Raw genomic sequence first — 15,697 nt, 5'->3', positions numbered from 1 at the left:
CCGATGCATTGCAGGCCCCTTTTATTACGGTATTTCGTCTAATGACCGGGGTATGCGTCCAGCTAATGAGCGGGGTATGTGTCCAGCTAATGACCGGGGTATGCGTCCAGCTAATGACCGGGGTATGCGTCCAGCTAATGACCGGGGTATGCGTCCAGCTAATGACCGGGGTATGCGTCCAGCTAATGACCGGGGTATGCGTCCAGCTAATGAGCGGGGTATGCGTCCAGCTAATGAGCGGGGTATGCGTCCAGCTAATGAGCGGGGTATGCGTCCAGCTAATGAGCGGGGTATGCGTCCAGCTAATGACCGGGGTATGCGTCCAGCTAATGACCGGGGTATGCGTCCAGCTAATGACCGGGGTATGCGTCCAGCTAATGACCGGGGTATGCGTCCAGCTAATGACCGGGGTATGCGTCCAGCTAATGAGCGGGGTATGCGTCCAGCTAATGAGCGGGGTATGCGTCCAGCTAATGAGCGGGGTATGCGTCCAGCTAATGAGCGGGGTATGCGTCCAGCTAATGAGCGGGGTATGCGTCCAGCTAATGACCGGGGTATGTGTCCAGCTGTGTAAGGGACTGAAACACGTTCCCAAAACAAGTCTAAATATTTGCACATTTACATTAGGAAGTTTGTAGTGTGACGTTGCTGCTGATACTTACATTTTTGCTCCGCCTGCAGATAATCTGGGTTATATTCCCACCCCGCGGATCCCACTGGGGGAGACTGAAAGGATTGGGCAGGGGGAGTAATAAATACACCGTAGCCTGTTTGCTGCCAGCTTTGCTCTGTAATACATCTCTGGCCCGTCCCGCAGCAAAAGGCTACATTTTGGGTTGCAATTTTACAGACAAAATAGAAGTTCCCGTAGTTGTCGGAGTAAGTGACCCGTCTCTGGTTTCTGTTCCCACCATCGCAGGGCGACGGATGGATCTATTACAAACCTCTGTGCAAGAGCTCGGAATCCGAACTGTGAATGTTCCACACGTGGACGGAAAAACCCCGCCGGAGTTCAGGCACCGGCGCCCTCAGCGGGGGCCCAGAGAGGCCTGTCCTGTGGGATGGGGGGAAGAACAGTACTCTTTCCTAGTGCCGGAGGGGGAAACGCTGACCAGTGTTACTCGTTTATCAGACGCTCTCAGATATCTTCCTTTCTAATCTCAGAGCCGCTCCCTGGACACGTGTGCGCTGTTCTCTCCAGCCGCGTCCTCTCTGCACTTGCGGTAATCCGCGTCCGCGCCGGGCAGGCCTGCGTGTCACAGTATTTCTTTTATTATTCCGCGACGCCTGTTTTGCTGGTACTGATGGGTGAATGGGTTAAAAAAAGAGATGGCGCTGCATTTCTGGGTTCAGAATTCACCGCCGGACGAGGCCTTCAGTTGCTCTGCGTTTTTCGGATCGGGGGTGGGACCCGGTTTTGGTTCTGTGTGGAGGACGCGGTCTTTGTTTTCTGACACAGATTCTGGTTATAATGCTGACAGACCTCTGACCCCTTTTATCTGATATGTTTATGGTCATGGGCCCCTCTGGCAGCCGAAGGGTTAATAGAAACACGTTTTGTGGAACATTTGAAAGATGTAGTGTGTGGGGGCGGGGAGGGGGTCATTCTAATTGCTTTGATCTGGGTTTGAGATTACAAACCACTTTAACCACTCATATGCCAGAGGCCTACGCTGCTGAGTAATATAATACCGGAGTAATGTAAGGCCCCCTGTAATAAGTGGAGGCTCCTGTAGCAGGGAGGGTGGGGCACACTGCTTGATTTGGTGAGACGGCGCTTGGATCCTGGTGACATACACAGCAATGTAACCCCAGTGTTGGCTGCAGTCGCCCCCCCCCCCCCCCCCCCATCCCCCTGAGTGTCGGTGTCTGGGAGGTTAAATAAAAACTTGGATTCAATCTCTCTGCTGCCGGAGGTCGGAGACACATTTTCTGCTGTCAAAATATTGGGACTGCTGTGTGACCTTTTTTATTGACCTCAAAGATATCTATAATTTAGCAACCGGCAGTAAAAGCTACTGCAAAGCACACGAGAGGCAACGTAACCGGGGGTCAGTGAGTGCAGCGCACTGCGTCGCCCAATCACACGTCAGGAAACTTCAGGTACCAACGGACTTCCTCCCGGTTCTGTAAGGTCTCTACTGTATCAACATTTCACAATTGCTGGCAATTACGGAAATAGTGTTGATAGCGTTCCCGTCCCATGTGAGATACCCGCGTGGGATAGCGTTCCCGTCCCATGTGAGATACCCGCGTGGGATAGCGTTCCCGTCCCATGTGAGATACCCGCGTGGGATAGCGTTCCCGTCCCATGTGAGATACCCGCGTGGGATAGCGTTCCCTTTCCATGTGAGATACCCGCGTGGGATAGCGTTCCCGTCCCATGTGAGATACCCGCGTGGGATAGCGTTCCCGTCCCATGTGAGATACCCGCGTGGGATAGCGTTCCCTTTCCATGTAAGATACCCGCGTGGGATAGCGTTCCCTTTCCATGTAAGATACCCGCGTGGGATAGCGTTCCCTTCCCGTGTAAGATACCCGCGTGGGAGAGCGTTCCCTTTCCATGTGAGATACCCGCGTGGGAGAGCGTTCCCTTTCCATGTGAGATACCCGCGTGGGATAGCGTTCCCTTTCCATGTAAGATACCCGCGTGGGATAGCGTTCCCTTCCCGTGTAAGATACCCGCGTGGGATAGCGTTCCCTTTCCGTGTGAGATACCCGCGTGGGATAGCGTTCCCTTTCCATGTGAGATACCCGCGTGGGATAGCGTTCCCTTTCCATGTGAGATACCCGCGTGGGATAGCGTTCCCTGTCCATGTGAGATACCCGCGTGGGATAGCGTTCCCGTTCCGTGTGAGATACCCGCGTGGGATAGCGTTCCTTTCCATGTGAGATACCCGCGTGGGATAGCGTTCCCTTTCCGTGTGAGATACCCGCGTGGGATAGCGTTCCCGTTCCATGTAAGATACCCGCGTGGGATAGCGTTCCCTTTCCATGTAAGATACCCGCGTGGGATAGCGTTCCCTTTCCATGTGAGATACCCGTGTGGAATAGCGTTCCCTTTCCATGGAAGATACCCGCGTGGGATAGCGTTCCCGTTCCATGTGAGATACCCGCGTGGAATAGCGTTCCCTTTCCATGTGAGATACCCGCGTGGAATAGCGTTCCCTTTCCATGTGAGATACCCGCGTGGGATAGCGTTCCCGTTCCATGTGAGATACCCGCATGGGATAGCGTTCCCTTTCCATGTAAGATACCCGCGTGGGATAGCATTCCCTTTCCGTGTGAGATACCCGCGTGGGATAGCGTTCCCTTTCCGTGTGAGATACCCGCGTGGGATAGCGTTCCCTTTCCATGTGAGATACCCGCGTGGGATAGCGTTCCCTTTCCATGGAAGATACCCGCGTGGGATAGCGTTCCCTTCCCATGTGAGATACCCGCGTGGGATAGCGTTCCCTTTCCGTGTGAGATACCCGCGTGGGATACCATTCCCTTTCCATGGAAGATACCCGCGTGGGATAGCGTTCCCTTTCCATGGAAGATACCCGCGTGGGATAGCGTTCCCTTTCCATGTGAGATACCCGCGTGGGATAGCGTTCCCGTTCCATGTAAGATACCCGCGTGGGATAGCGTTCCCTTTCCATGTGAGATACCCGCGTGGGATAGCGTTCCCGTTCCATGTGAGATACCCGCGTGGGATAGCGTTCCCTTTCCATGTGAGATACCCGCGTGGGATAGCGTTCCCTTTCCATGTGAAATACCCGCGTGGGATAGCGTTCCCGTTCCATGTGAGATACCCGCGTGGGATAGCGTTCCCTTTCCGTGTAAGATACCCGCGTGGGATAGCGTTCCCGTTCCATGTAAGATACCCGCGTGGGATAGCGTTCCCTTTCCATGTTAGATACCCGCGTGGGATAGCGTTCCCTTTCCGTGTGAGATACCCGCGTGGGATAGCGTTCCCGTTCCATGTAAGATACCCGCGTGGGATAGCGTTCCCTTTCCATGTTAGATACCCGCGTGGGATAGCGTTCCCTTTCCGTGTGAGATACCCGCGTGGGATAGCGTTCCCTTTCCGTGTAAGATACCTGCGTGGGATAGCGTTCCCTTTCCGTGTGAGATACCCGCGTGGGATAGCGTTCCCTTTCCGTGTAAGATACCTGCGTGGGATAGCGTTCCCTTTCCGTGTGAGATACCCGCGTGGGATAGCGTTCCCTGTCCATGTGAGATACCCGCGTGGGATAGCGTTCCCGTTCCGTGTAAGATACCCGCGTGGGATAGCGTTCCCTTTCCATGTGAGATACCCGCGTGGGATAGCGTTCCCTTTCCGTGTGAGATACCCGCGTGGGATAGCGTTCCCGTTCCATGTAAGATACCCGCGTGGGATAGCGTTCCCTTTCCATGTTAGATACCCGCGTGGGATAGCGTTCCCTTTCCGTGTGAGATACCCGCGTGGGATAGCGTTCCCTTTCCGTGTGAGATACCCGCGTGGGATAGCGTTCCCTTTCCGTGTAAGATACCTGCGTGGGATAGCGTTCCCTTTCCGTGTGAGATACCCGCGTGGGATAGCGTTCCCTTTCCGTGTAAGATACCTGCGTGGGATAGCGTTCCCTTTCCGTGTGAGATACCCGCGTGGGATAGCGTTCCCTGTCCATGTGAGATACCCGCGTGGGATAGCGTTCCCGTTCCGTGTAAGATACCCGCGTGGGATAGCGTTCCCTTTCCATGTGAGATACCCGCGTGGGATAGCGTTCCCTTTCCGTGTGAGATACCCGCGTGGGATAGCGTTCCCGTTCCATGTAAGATACCCGCGTGGGATAGCGTTCCCTTTCCATGTGAGATACCCGCGTGGGATAGCGTTCCTTTCCATGTGAGATACCCGCGTGGGATAGCGTTCCCTTTCCGTGTGAGATACCCGCGTGGGATAGCGTTCCCTTTCCGTGTGAGATACCCGCGTGGGATAGCGTTCCCTTTCCATGTAAGATAACCGCGTGGGATAGCGTTCCCTTTCCATGTGAGATACCCGCGTGGGATAGCGTTCCCTCTCCATGTGAGATACCCGCGTGGGATAGCGTTCCCTTTCCATGTAAGATAACCGCGTGGGATAGCGTTCCCTTTCCATGTGAGATACCCGCGTGGGATAGCGTTCCCGTCCCATGTGAGATACCCGCGTGGGATAGCGTTCCCTTTCCATGTAAGATACCCGCATGGGATAGCGTTCCCGTTCCATGTAAGATAACCGCGTGGGATAGTGTTCCCGTTCCATGTAAGATAACCGCGTGGGATAGCGTTCCCTTTCCATGTAAGATACCCGCGTGGGATAGCGTTCCCTTTCCATGTAAGATACCCGCATGGGATAGTGTTCCCGTTCCATGTAAGATAACCGCGTGGGATAGCGTTCCCTTTCCATGTAAGATACCCGCGTGGGATAGCGTTCCCTTTCCATGTAAGATACCCGCGTGGGATAGTGTTCCCGTTCCATGTAAGATACCCGCATGGGATAGTGTTCCCTTTCCATGTAAGATACCCGCGTGGGATAGCGTTCCCTTTCCATGTAAGATACCCGCGTGGGATAGCGTTCCCTTTCCGTGTGAGATACCCGCGTGGGATAGCGTTCCCTTTCCATGTGAGATACCCGCGTGGGATAGCGTTCCCTTTCCATGTGAGATACCCGCGTGGGATAGCGTTCCCTTTCCATGTGAGATACCCGCGTGGGATAGCGTTCCCTTTCCATGTGAGATACCCGCGTGGGATAGCGTTCCCGTTCCATGTGAGATACCCGCGTGGGATAGCGTTCCCTTTCCATGTGAGATACCTGTGTGGGATAGCGTTCCCGTTCCATGTGAAATACCCGCGTGGGATAGCGTTCCCTTTCCGTGTAAGATACCCGCGTGGGATAGCGTTCCCTTTCCATGGATGATACCCGCGTGGGATAGCGTTCCTTTCCATGGAAGATACCCGCGTGGGATAGCGTTCCCTTTCCGTGTGAGATACCCGCGTGGGATAGCGTTCCCGTTCCATGTAAGATACCCGCGTGGGATAGCGTTCCCTTTCCATGTGAGATACCCGCGTGGGATAGCGTTCCTTTCCATGTGAGATACCCGCGTGGGATAGCGTTCCCTTTCCGTGTGAGATACCCGCGTGGGATAGCGTTCCCTTTCCGTGTGAGATACCCGCGTGGGATAGCGTTCCCTTTCCATGTAAGATAACCGCGTGGGATAGCGTTCCCTTTCCATGTGAGATACCCGCGTGGGATAGCGTTCCCTCTCCATGTGAGATACCCGCGTGGGATAGCGTTCCCTTTCCATGTAAGATAACCGCGTGGGATAGCGTTCCCTTTCCATGTGAGATACCCGCGTGGGATAGCGTTCCCGTCCCATGTGAGATACCCGCGTGGGATAGCGTTCCCTTTCCATGTAAGATACCCGCATGGGATAGTGTTCCCGTTCCATGTAAGATAACCGCGTGGGATAGCGTTCCCTTTCCATGTAAGATACCCGCGTGGGATAGCGTTCCCTTTCCATGTAAGATACCCGCATGGGATAGTGTTCCCGTTCCATGTAAGATACCCGCATGGGATAGTGTTCCCTTTCCATGTAAGATACCCGCATGGGATAGTGTTCCCTTTCCATGTAAGATACCCGCGTGGGATAGCGTTCCCTTTCCATGTAAGATAACCGCGTGGGATAGCGTTCCCTTTCCATGTGAGATACCCGCGTGGGATAGCGTTCCCTCTCCATGTGAGATACCCGCGTGGGATAGCGTTCCCTTTCCATGTAAGATAACCGCGTGGGATAGCGTTCCCTTTCCATGTGAGATACCCGCGTGGGATAGCGTTCCCGTCCCATGTGAGATACCCGCGTGGGATAGCGTTCCCTTTCCATGTAAGATACCCGCATGGGATAGTGTTCCCGTTCCATGTAAGATAACCGCGTGGGATAGCGTTCCCTTTCCATGTAAGATACCCGCGTGGGATAGCGTTCCCTTTCCATGTAAGATACCCGCGTGGGATAGTGTTCCCGTTCCATGTAAGATACCCGCATGGGATAGTGTTCCCTTTCCATGTAAGATACCCGCGTGGGATAGCGTTCCCTTTCCATGTAAGATACCCGCGTGGGATAGCGTTCCCTTTCCGTGTGAGATACCCGCGTGGGATAGCGTTCCCTTTCCGTGTGAGATACCCGCGTGGGATAGCGTTCCCTTTCCATGTGAGATACCCGCGTGGGATAGCGTTCCCTTTCCATGTGAGATACCCGCGTGGGATAGCGTTCCCTTTCCATGTGAGATACCCGCGTGGGATAGCGTTCCCGTTCCATGTGAGATACCCGCGTGGGATAGCGTTCCCTTTCCATGTGAGATACCTGTGTGGGATAGCGTTCCCGTTCCATGTAAGATACCCGCGTGGGATGACGTTCCCGTTCCGTGTAAGATACCCGCGTGGGATAGCGTTCCCTTTCCATGTAAGATACCCGCGTGGGATAGCGTTCCCTTTCCATGTAAGATACCCGCGTGGGATAGCGTTCCCGTCCCATGTGAGATACCCGCGTGGGATAGCGTTCCCTTTCCATGTGAGATACCCGCGTGGGATAGCGTTCCCTTTCCATGTGAGATACCCGCGTGGGATAGCGTTCCCTTTCCATGTGAGATACCCGCGTGGGATAGCGTTCCCTTTCCATGGATGATACCCGCGTGGGATAGCGTTCCCTTTCCATGTAAGATACCCGCGTGGGATAGCGTTCCCGTCCCATGTGAGATACCCGCGTGGGATAGCGTTCCCTTTCCATGTGAGATACCCGCGTGGGATAGCGTTCCCTTTCCATGTAAGATACCCGCGTGGGATAGCGTTCCCTTCCCATGTGAGATACCCGCGTGGGATAGCGTTCCCTTTCCATGTAAGATACCCGCGTGGGATAGCGTTCCCGTTCCGTGTGAGATACCCGCGTGGGATAGCGTTCCCGTCCCATGTGAAATACCCGCGTGGGATAGCGTTCCCTTTCCGTGTAAGATACCCGCGTGGGATAGCGTTCCCTTTCCATGGATGATACCCGCGTGGGATAGCGTTCCTTTCCATGGAAGATACCCGCGTGGGATAGCGTTCCCTTCCCATGTGAGATACCCACGTGGGATAGCGTTCCCTTTCCATGGATGATACCCGCGTGGGATAGCGTTCCCTTTCCATGGATGATACCCGCGTGGGATAGCGTTCCCTTCCCATGTGAGATACATTTTGCATTGACTTAAGCAGATGTAGAAAAAGCCGCAGCCTGGTGCTTGCTGCAGTGAGTCTCTCCTCCTTTTTATGCTGCTGCAGTGAGTCTCTCCTCCTTTTTATGCTGCTGCAGTGAGTCTCTCCTCCTTTTTATGCTTGCTGCAGTGAGTCTCTCCTCCTTTTTATGCTGCTGCATTGAGTCTCTCCTCCTTTTTATGCTGCTGCATTGAGTCTCTCCTCCTTTTTATGCTGCAGCAGTGAGTCTCTCCTCCTTTTTATGCTGCTGCAGTGAGTCTCTCCTCCTTTTTATGCTGCTGCAGTGAGTCTCTCCTCCTTTTTATGCTGCTGCATTGAGTCTCTCCTCCTTTTTATGCTTGCTGCATTGAGTCTCTCCTCCTTTTTATGCTGCTGCATTGAGTCTCTCCTCCTTTTTATGCTTGCTGCAGTGAGTCTCTCCTCCTTTTTATGCTGCTGCAGTGAGTCTCTCCTCCTTTTTATGCTGCTGCATTGAGTCTCTCCTCCTTTTTATGCTTGCTGCAGTGAGTCTCTCCTCCTTTTTATGCTTGCTGCAGTGAGTCTCTCCTCCTTTTTATGCTGCTGCATTGAGTCTCTCCTCCTTTTTATGCTTGCTGCAGTGAGTCTCTCCTCCTTTTTATGCTGCTGCAGTGAGTCTCTCCTCCTTTTTATGCTGCAGCGTTGTTTTGTGAATTCTGCTGAGCAGTGGAGACAGAAAATAAAGAAAGCGACATCATGGTTTCGTTCTTTACATTGCCTGCGCTGAAGCAGTATTTTTTTCATGACATGTTTATTGATCAGCTCCCCGGGCAGCTATTCATATTTCTGGGTAAGATTGCAATGATTAAATAAATAGTCCAACAAAAGAATTAAGCTACAAATCATCCTTTATTTATTTTTCCTGTGGGCTACATTTAAGATGTCTGCTTTGTCCTTGCTCTTATCATAATCCCGGCCTCCAAGTCAAGAGGCCGATCAGACCGGTCCGTTTTCTAGGGATATGAAGGGATCTCGGGGGGTAATAGGATGAGGGGGTGTGAGCGCTGCTAAATGGGATCTGTTCCTCTGCCCTCGGAATGCGCAGGCGCCGCTGCCTCCGCGTGTGGGATACACTGATTATATAGAAATGCCAGCCAGCGGCCAGGGGGGGGCGTGTGAGAGCTTTATCCCTGACCAGAGCGCCGGAATACAGGCCGCGCTCCGTGTATGGGACCATGCGGTCGCTCTGGAGTTACAGGTGTGAAACGTCTGCGTGAGATCGCGAAACGCGCGCATGTTTGAGTGATAAAAAAAAGCTGTCTGGGTTCGCAAGAGATTCGCCGCCATTAAGTCAATGTAATTTCATTTAATATGCTCATTTCTCTAAAATGGCGGCACGCGCCCTGTCGATACTTCAGGGAAACTTTACGGATCTGGCGACATTAGCAATTTGAGTCCTGGCCAATCGAATTTGGAATTAAAACGCTTAAAGTAACGAGTGCGTTATGGACCGTTTCACACATCGTATACAGAAACATCGATGCAAAAATGTTTTCGGAGCCTGATAAAAATGGCCGCCCCCATCCGCTTGGGATATAACTTTGTTCTGATTACAGCTACTTGGGGATTGCAGCAGCGCCTCCTGTATGAGCCCCTGGGAAGCGGAAGAGGTGCGTTCCGACATGGTTTAGACTACGGTTCCGATACGGCGGTTGGTGATGTCATCACAGTATCTGCTCCATCAGGTGGTCGCGCTCGGCCACGCAGGGCGCGGTTAGACCGCCTCCGCGCCGTGGCCCCAGCATTCTGTGATTGTGTCGCACAGGATCTGCTCCATCAGGTGGTCGCGCTCGGCCACGCAGGACGCGGTTAGACGCGCCGTGGCCCCCGCATTCTGTGATTGTGTCGCACAGGATCTGCTGCATCAGGTGGACGCGCTCGGCCACGCAGGGCGCGGTTAGACGCGCCTCCGCGCCGTGGCCCCAGCATTCTGTGATTGTGTCGCACAGGATCTGCAGCCCCTGAGTAAGAACCAGAATTTCTTATGGTGTGTGAATAAAGTGACCTTCCAATACAAAAGTATATGAAGAAAATGCTTTAAAATATGTAAGACTAGAAGTAATTTCCCCGTGAAATCGGCCAATAAACCATTGTTTCTCAGACCTGTTCCTGTCACCGAACCGCACAGCAGCTACACCCGAACGCAGAAAAACTCGTGTGTGTGTGTGTGTGTGTGTGTGTGTGTGTGTGTGTGTGTTTAATACATCAAGCGAGGACCTAAATAACAAATACTCCCAAGTGATGGATGTCGGGGTCCCCCCTCTGTGTGCCGCCATGGTCAGTGTTCTCCGTGTCTCCTGTCACCTCCTGTCATGTCATTTTTGGCTCAGGAACCGTTTTGGTGACAGCCAGGTGGGGGGGGGGGGGGGGTGTGGTGTCAGAGTGATTTAAATATAAAATGTTTATTTCAGAGGTGTCACGAGAGCTTGCGACAGGCTGTAATTGTACACCAAAAACTATATATATAAATATATATATATACCTGGGTTTGAACTGGGACGAGACTTAGATATGATAAATAGAATTTATTCCTTGATAAAGGTGAACACAACAGATTATACAATAACAGGCAAAATATAGACACTTACGTAAAAGATGAAAATAATGAAAACAGTCCCATCTGAACTGGCAGTTTCATCCAGCAATCAGCCCAAGACATTGCATGGCGACCAAAAATGAAGACAAAGGATAGATGGGAAACAGCAGGTTATAAACCCTTTGTCCCTCTATCTGTAACATTAAGACCCTGGGATTGGTTTGCAATTATCTCCAGCCAATCTTTGGTGGGGGAACACATTTTAGGACAGGCCCCCCTGCTAGCTGGCACATCTGCAGTAGAACTCTGGGGTCTCCTTTCTGAGGCCCCACATGTGCAAATGGAATGCCAGGCCAGCTACCCCTCCGGATCTTGGACAAGATAACCTGTGTTGGACAGTGATAAGTGGGACACTTAAACTGCTATGGTATGCGCCTCCCCCATACTCACAGACAGGGAGGGTAATAAAACCTTTTGAACAAAACTTAAGTTCTAGCCATTGGGACTCTAGCTTGGGGTAGCCCCCCATCAATAAACCCTTTGAAGCAGGGTGGACATTTGTCATGTTCACTCCTGCAGGAAACCTTGGTGTGTAAATGTGAGTTACCGCGTTTACAAAGGCATCCTCTTCCCTGCTCATTATCATAGCAGGGGGGCTGCAGTTTCTGAGAACTTCAACCAAAATTTCATATTTACTGCAAATCATTGCATAACTTCCGTTCCATTATACACACAGTCAGGTGAGATATATTACTGCATTCTGGGACACCTGACGCTCATAGAGAGACCCATCATTACATTGTAATATGAACATTAATAGAGATATTAATATCTGGCATTTAGCAGCAGTTACATATTCAATGTTTAGACTTCCCAAGATCGGCTTACTCTCGCCAATACACTTATGTAATTCTTAGCCGGTTCAGCCAAGGACATCTCATAGTATCCTTATATTTAATAAAGTTACTCACTTTTGATATCCTGTTGGGGAATACCTTTTGCTGGAAGGTGTGAATAACAAACCCTTCCCTTCCTTTTGCCTGCTTCCCGCATAAACAATTCCCCTGGGAAGCCAGGCTCAAATCTAGCAGAATATCCTATTTAGCATCCTACTGGCCACGTCAATAAACCTTTTGAAGTGGGCTTTTGCTTTTCGCATAACCAATTAGGTCAGTTACCTATTGATCAGGGCGATGTATCACACCTCTCTGTTGATATACACTTCCAGTGAATACTCATATGAGGCACCATTTGGCTCCTCATGCATTACAAAGACAGGCATTCTGCCTTTTGTCACCAACCTGGGTTTAAATCCCAGGACAAAATCAACTGCAGGGCAGTTTTAAAACACAGAGAACCAATATTTAGGCAAAAGCTTGCATTCCCCCATCTGCATCTATCATGTGGGGTTCTAAAACCTTCTCTGTTCACATTCAACTTCAATTAACCCTTTGAAGTCCAGATTTCCTTAAAGGACATAATACAGTGGGATTTCCTTAAACTGTAGCTCATTAACCCCTTAAGTCCCAGTGGGTGGGTTATGCAGACCCTGATCCAGCAACAACATCATTTACACAGGGGAATAAGCATTTTCATGTTATTTTGCAAGGGTTAAGTCACAGTTCTGGGCCTCAGCCCAGTTAACCCCTTGTCTCCCTGGCGAGGTTAGAGGGGGGCCCTTGGGGAGTAACCCCGTTAATCCCGGGCCAAACCCTCCCTACCGCCACACCTCCCCTGCTCAAGGGCCCCTGGTACCCCAGCGGCCTCCCCATGGCCCTGGGATACCACTGGCGCTCTTGACGCACTCAATACGTCCTGAGGGATTGGCCTGGCAAAATTGTCCTCCGGCATTGACCAGTACACAGTGGATTGTAAAGTCCAGTTCCTGCAAAGCCGGGCATTCTCCTTTGCCTCCCTCTGCCCCCCACCCAGTGCCTTGGGAACCAAGTCCATGGTGAAGGGGCCCCGGTGCAGTCCAGGCTGCACACTGCCCAGAGACTGGCATGTCTCTGCATCTGCAGGAGACCAGCTATCCAGCACAGACCGTCGCTTTCCTGTCAACCAAGTCTGGGACAGGGTTATGTCACTATTCTGTAGGGACTCTACCTGCCCTGGCTCTGTGCCACCCTGTAGCTGCTCCGCGATACTCATGACTCTCCTCCCTGGCTGCCTATCTACCCACAGCCTCTCCTTTGGGAACCCAGGGGTTTCTGTCAGAGGGGTCACTCCTGGCCAGTCAGAACAAGGGACCTTCTGCCTACCTAGCCCATCCCTAGCTTCTGCCAGCTGCCTCACACCCCACTGATCTCCTATCTCCCCCTGCTCCACGGTGCCTCCCTGCCTAGCCTCCCCTAGGCCCAGCACCTCAGCCTGCTGCTTACCTCCCTGCAGCCCACCTGCACTCCTCTCCTCCCTGGGCAATCCTAACCCAGACCCTGGAACTACCTGAGTGCACCTACCTCCCTGACCTTGTCTCCCCCTTACCAGGGATGAGCTCAGGGGCATCTCTCCAGATGCAACCGCCTTAGCGCTTGGCTGGCAGGTATCCCTGGGGTGGCACAAGCCTGCCACTGCCCCGGATACCCCCAGCCCATAGCTAGGCTGCAACAGGGGGTTGCTGATCTGAGAAACCCCCTGGGGCTCTGCCAGGGTAACGGGAAACTCTAGCTGCAATACCTGATGCTTTCCCTCCCTGGCTACCACTAGCCCTCCTTCTCTCACTGAGATCTGCTGCTGGCTACCTACCTGCAGCCTCCCCTCACTCCGCTTCTCCCTAGCTAATCCTAGCCTGGACCCTAGGGACACCTGAGTGAGGCCATCTCCCTGACACTGTCTCCCCATTACCGGGGATGAGCCCAGGGGCATCTCTCCAGATGCAACCGCCTTAGCTCTTGGCTGGAAGGTAATCTGGGGGTGGTCTAACTGTGCCACAACCCCTGGTACCTCCAGCCCATAGCAAGGCTGCAACAGTGGGGCTCTTAACTGAGAGTCCCCTTGCTGCTCCGCCAAGGTAATGGGGAAATCTGGCTGGCTCACTTGCTGCCTTCCCTCCCCGGTTCCCACTGGCCCACCCAACCCTCTCCCAGGCAATCCTACCCTAGAGCTGGGTGCTAACGGGGCGAGCCCCTCTCCCTGAAGCTGTGCCCCCATTACCGGAGGTGAGCTCAGGGTTGCTGGTGCAGATGCACCCACCTTAGCTCCTGGCTGGCAGGTAATCTGGGGGTGGTCTAACTTTGCCACAACCCCTGATACCTCCAGCCCAGAGCAAGGCTGCAACAGTGGGGCTCTTAACTGAGAGTCCCCTTGCTGCCCCGCCAGGGTAATGGGGAATCCTGACTGCCCTACCAGCTGCCCTTCCTTCCCCTCCCCTGGTGCCCCTATCTCCTGCCACCCCCCAGTCACCCCTAGAGTGAAACAACAGGGTACAGTCATAGGGAAACATAAGTCAGAGTCAGTCTGCGACTTGGTCTGGCTTACCTTGCTGGTCCCCGCAGAGACCGCCGCCTTCGTTGGTCCCAATTGCAGGGGGACTGGAGCGGCCGCCGCCGGCCCCATCTGGGCTGGGCAGCACCGGGCCACTGCCGCAACAGCGCCCGGGTTGGGTACAGGTAAAACGGTGCAGGACAAGGGTCCCAGGTCTTTGTGGAGGAACTCAGCTCCATGCAAACTTGGTAAAATAACCCCCTCCCGCAAACCCTGTCCCTCCCCCCGAATAAAACTGCCGCCGGCAGGATGCCGGAGTGGCGGTGTCTTCTCTGCTGCCGCCGCTGGTTCTCCGCCGGGATCAGGTGGATGGCCGCTGCTCTCCGCCACTGTTGCTGATGCAGCCCGTCCAGGTTCTCCAGGAGACGTCCCGAGGAGGGTTGTCGCCCCGGCTGGGCGGGAGCCATCAGAGGATGCCGCTAACTGGGTCATCTTTTCCGCAGCTCGTGAGCGTTGGCCCTGAGGGGCTTCTTCGCCTGACCGCGCACGGTCAGGGCACTGGGCATTATTGTGGCCCATTTGTTGGCAGTGCCGCAGCAGCTGCCGGTGCTTCTCCGCCACCGGTGGACTAACCCCAGCAAGGGGCAACGGAGTCCAGAGCGGAGTTGCCTGAGCGCCGGGCTCTGGGAGGGGATAAGTGGGTCGGATCATCGCCAGCTTCAGCTGCTCGAGCCGCTCAGCCGGGGACATCTCTCCCTGCGCAAACATCAGGGCCAGCAATTCTGGGTAAAATGGACTGGCCGCCGCAACGGCCAATACCTCTCCTGGTGCAAGACCACCCGCTCCCTCCACAAGTCTCTGCCGTCCCGGAGTTGGGTCCCTTCCCTGCTCTCCGGGCGGTGTGATGGTTACAGCAGCTGCAGCTGTGGATCTTTGCTCAGCCTGCCGGGTTTCATGCTCACCCATTGCTGTCTCTCTCTCAGCCTTGCCGGCTGCTGGTCCCCGCGCCGACTTGATGCACTCCTCTGGTCTCAGTGCCCGGCTCCAGTCAGATGGATGGCCGGCACTTTGGTTCTGGAGGAAATGCTTCTCACAAGTAGGGGAACAGTGAGGAGGTGCCATATCTTGTGTTATATGTTGTACACTGTGTGTTCAATATCTTTAGTCCCAGGAACTTGCAATTACCATCAAGTTCCCACTGGATCACAGTACCCCGCAGAATACTGTAATCCAGGTCCAGTTCGGTCCCACCAGCTGCCACCAGTTAATTACAAGCCTGTCACGAGAGCTTGCGACAGGCTGTAATTGTACACCAAAAACTATATATATAAATATATATATATACCTGGGTTTGAACTGGGACGAGACTTAGATATGATAAATAGAATTTATTCCTTGATAAAGGTGAACACAACAGATTATACAATAACAGGCAAAATATAGACACTTACGTAAAAGATGAAAATAATGAAAACAGT

The 15,697-nt window shown here is 53.3% G+C and overlaps 1 protein-coding gene across 2 annotated transcripts in view; it reads left to right on the top strand.

The window, feature by feature from the left end:
* OSBPL11 (oxysterol binding protein like 11) overlaps positions 1–2,047 on the top strand; it is a 64,318-nt gene extending 62,271 nt beyond the window's left edge. For both annotated transcript variants that reach the window (XM_075609911.1, XM_075609910.1), the window contains exon 13: positions 920–2,047. In XM_075609911.1, coding sequence (XP_075466026.1) covers positions 920–976 — 57 coding nt within the window. In that variant the 3' untranslated portion in view covers positions 977–2,047. The remainder of the gene's footprint in view (positions 1–919) is intronic.
* Positions 2,048–15,697: the final 13,650 nt, after the last annotated feature.

The sequence above is a fragment of the Ascaphus truei genome, chromosome 7, assembly GCF_040206685.1.
Source record: "Ascaphus truei isolate aAscTru1 chromosome 7, aAscTru1.hap1, whole genome shotgun sequence".
Classification (NCBI taxonomy): domain Eukaryota; kingdom Metazoa; phylum Chordata; class Amphibia; order Anura; family Ascaphidae; genus Ascaphus; species Ascaphus truei.
Note: the sequence above shows the minus strand (reverse complement) of the source record. Positions and strands in the feature narration are given on the sequence as shown.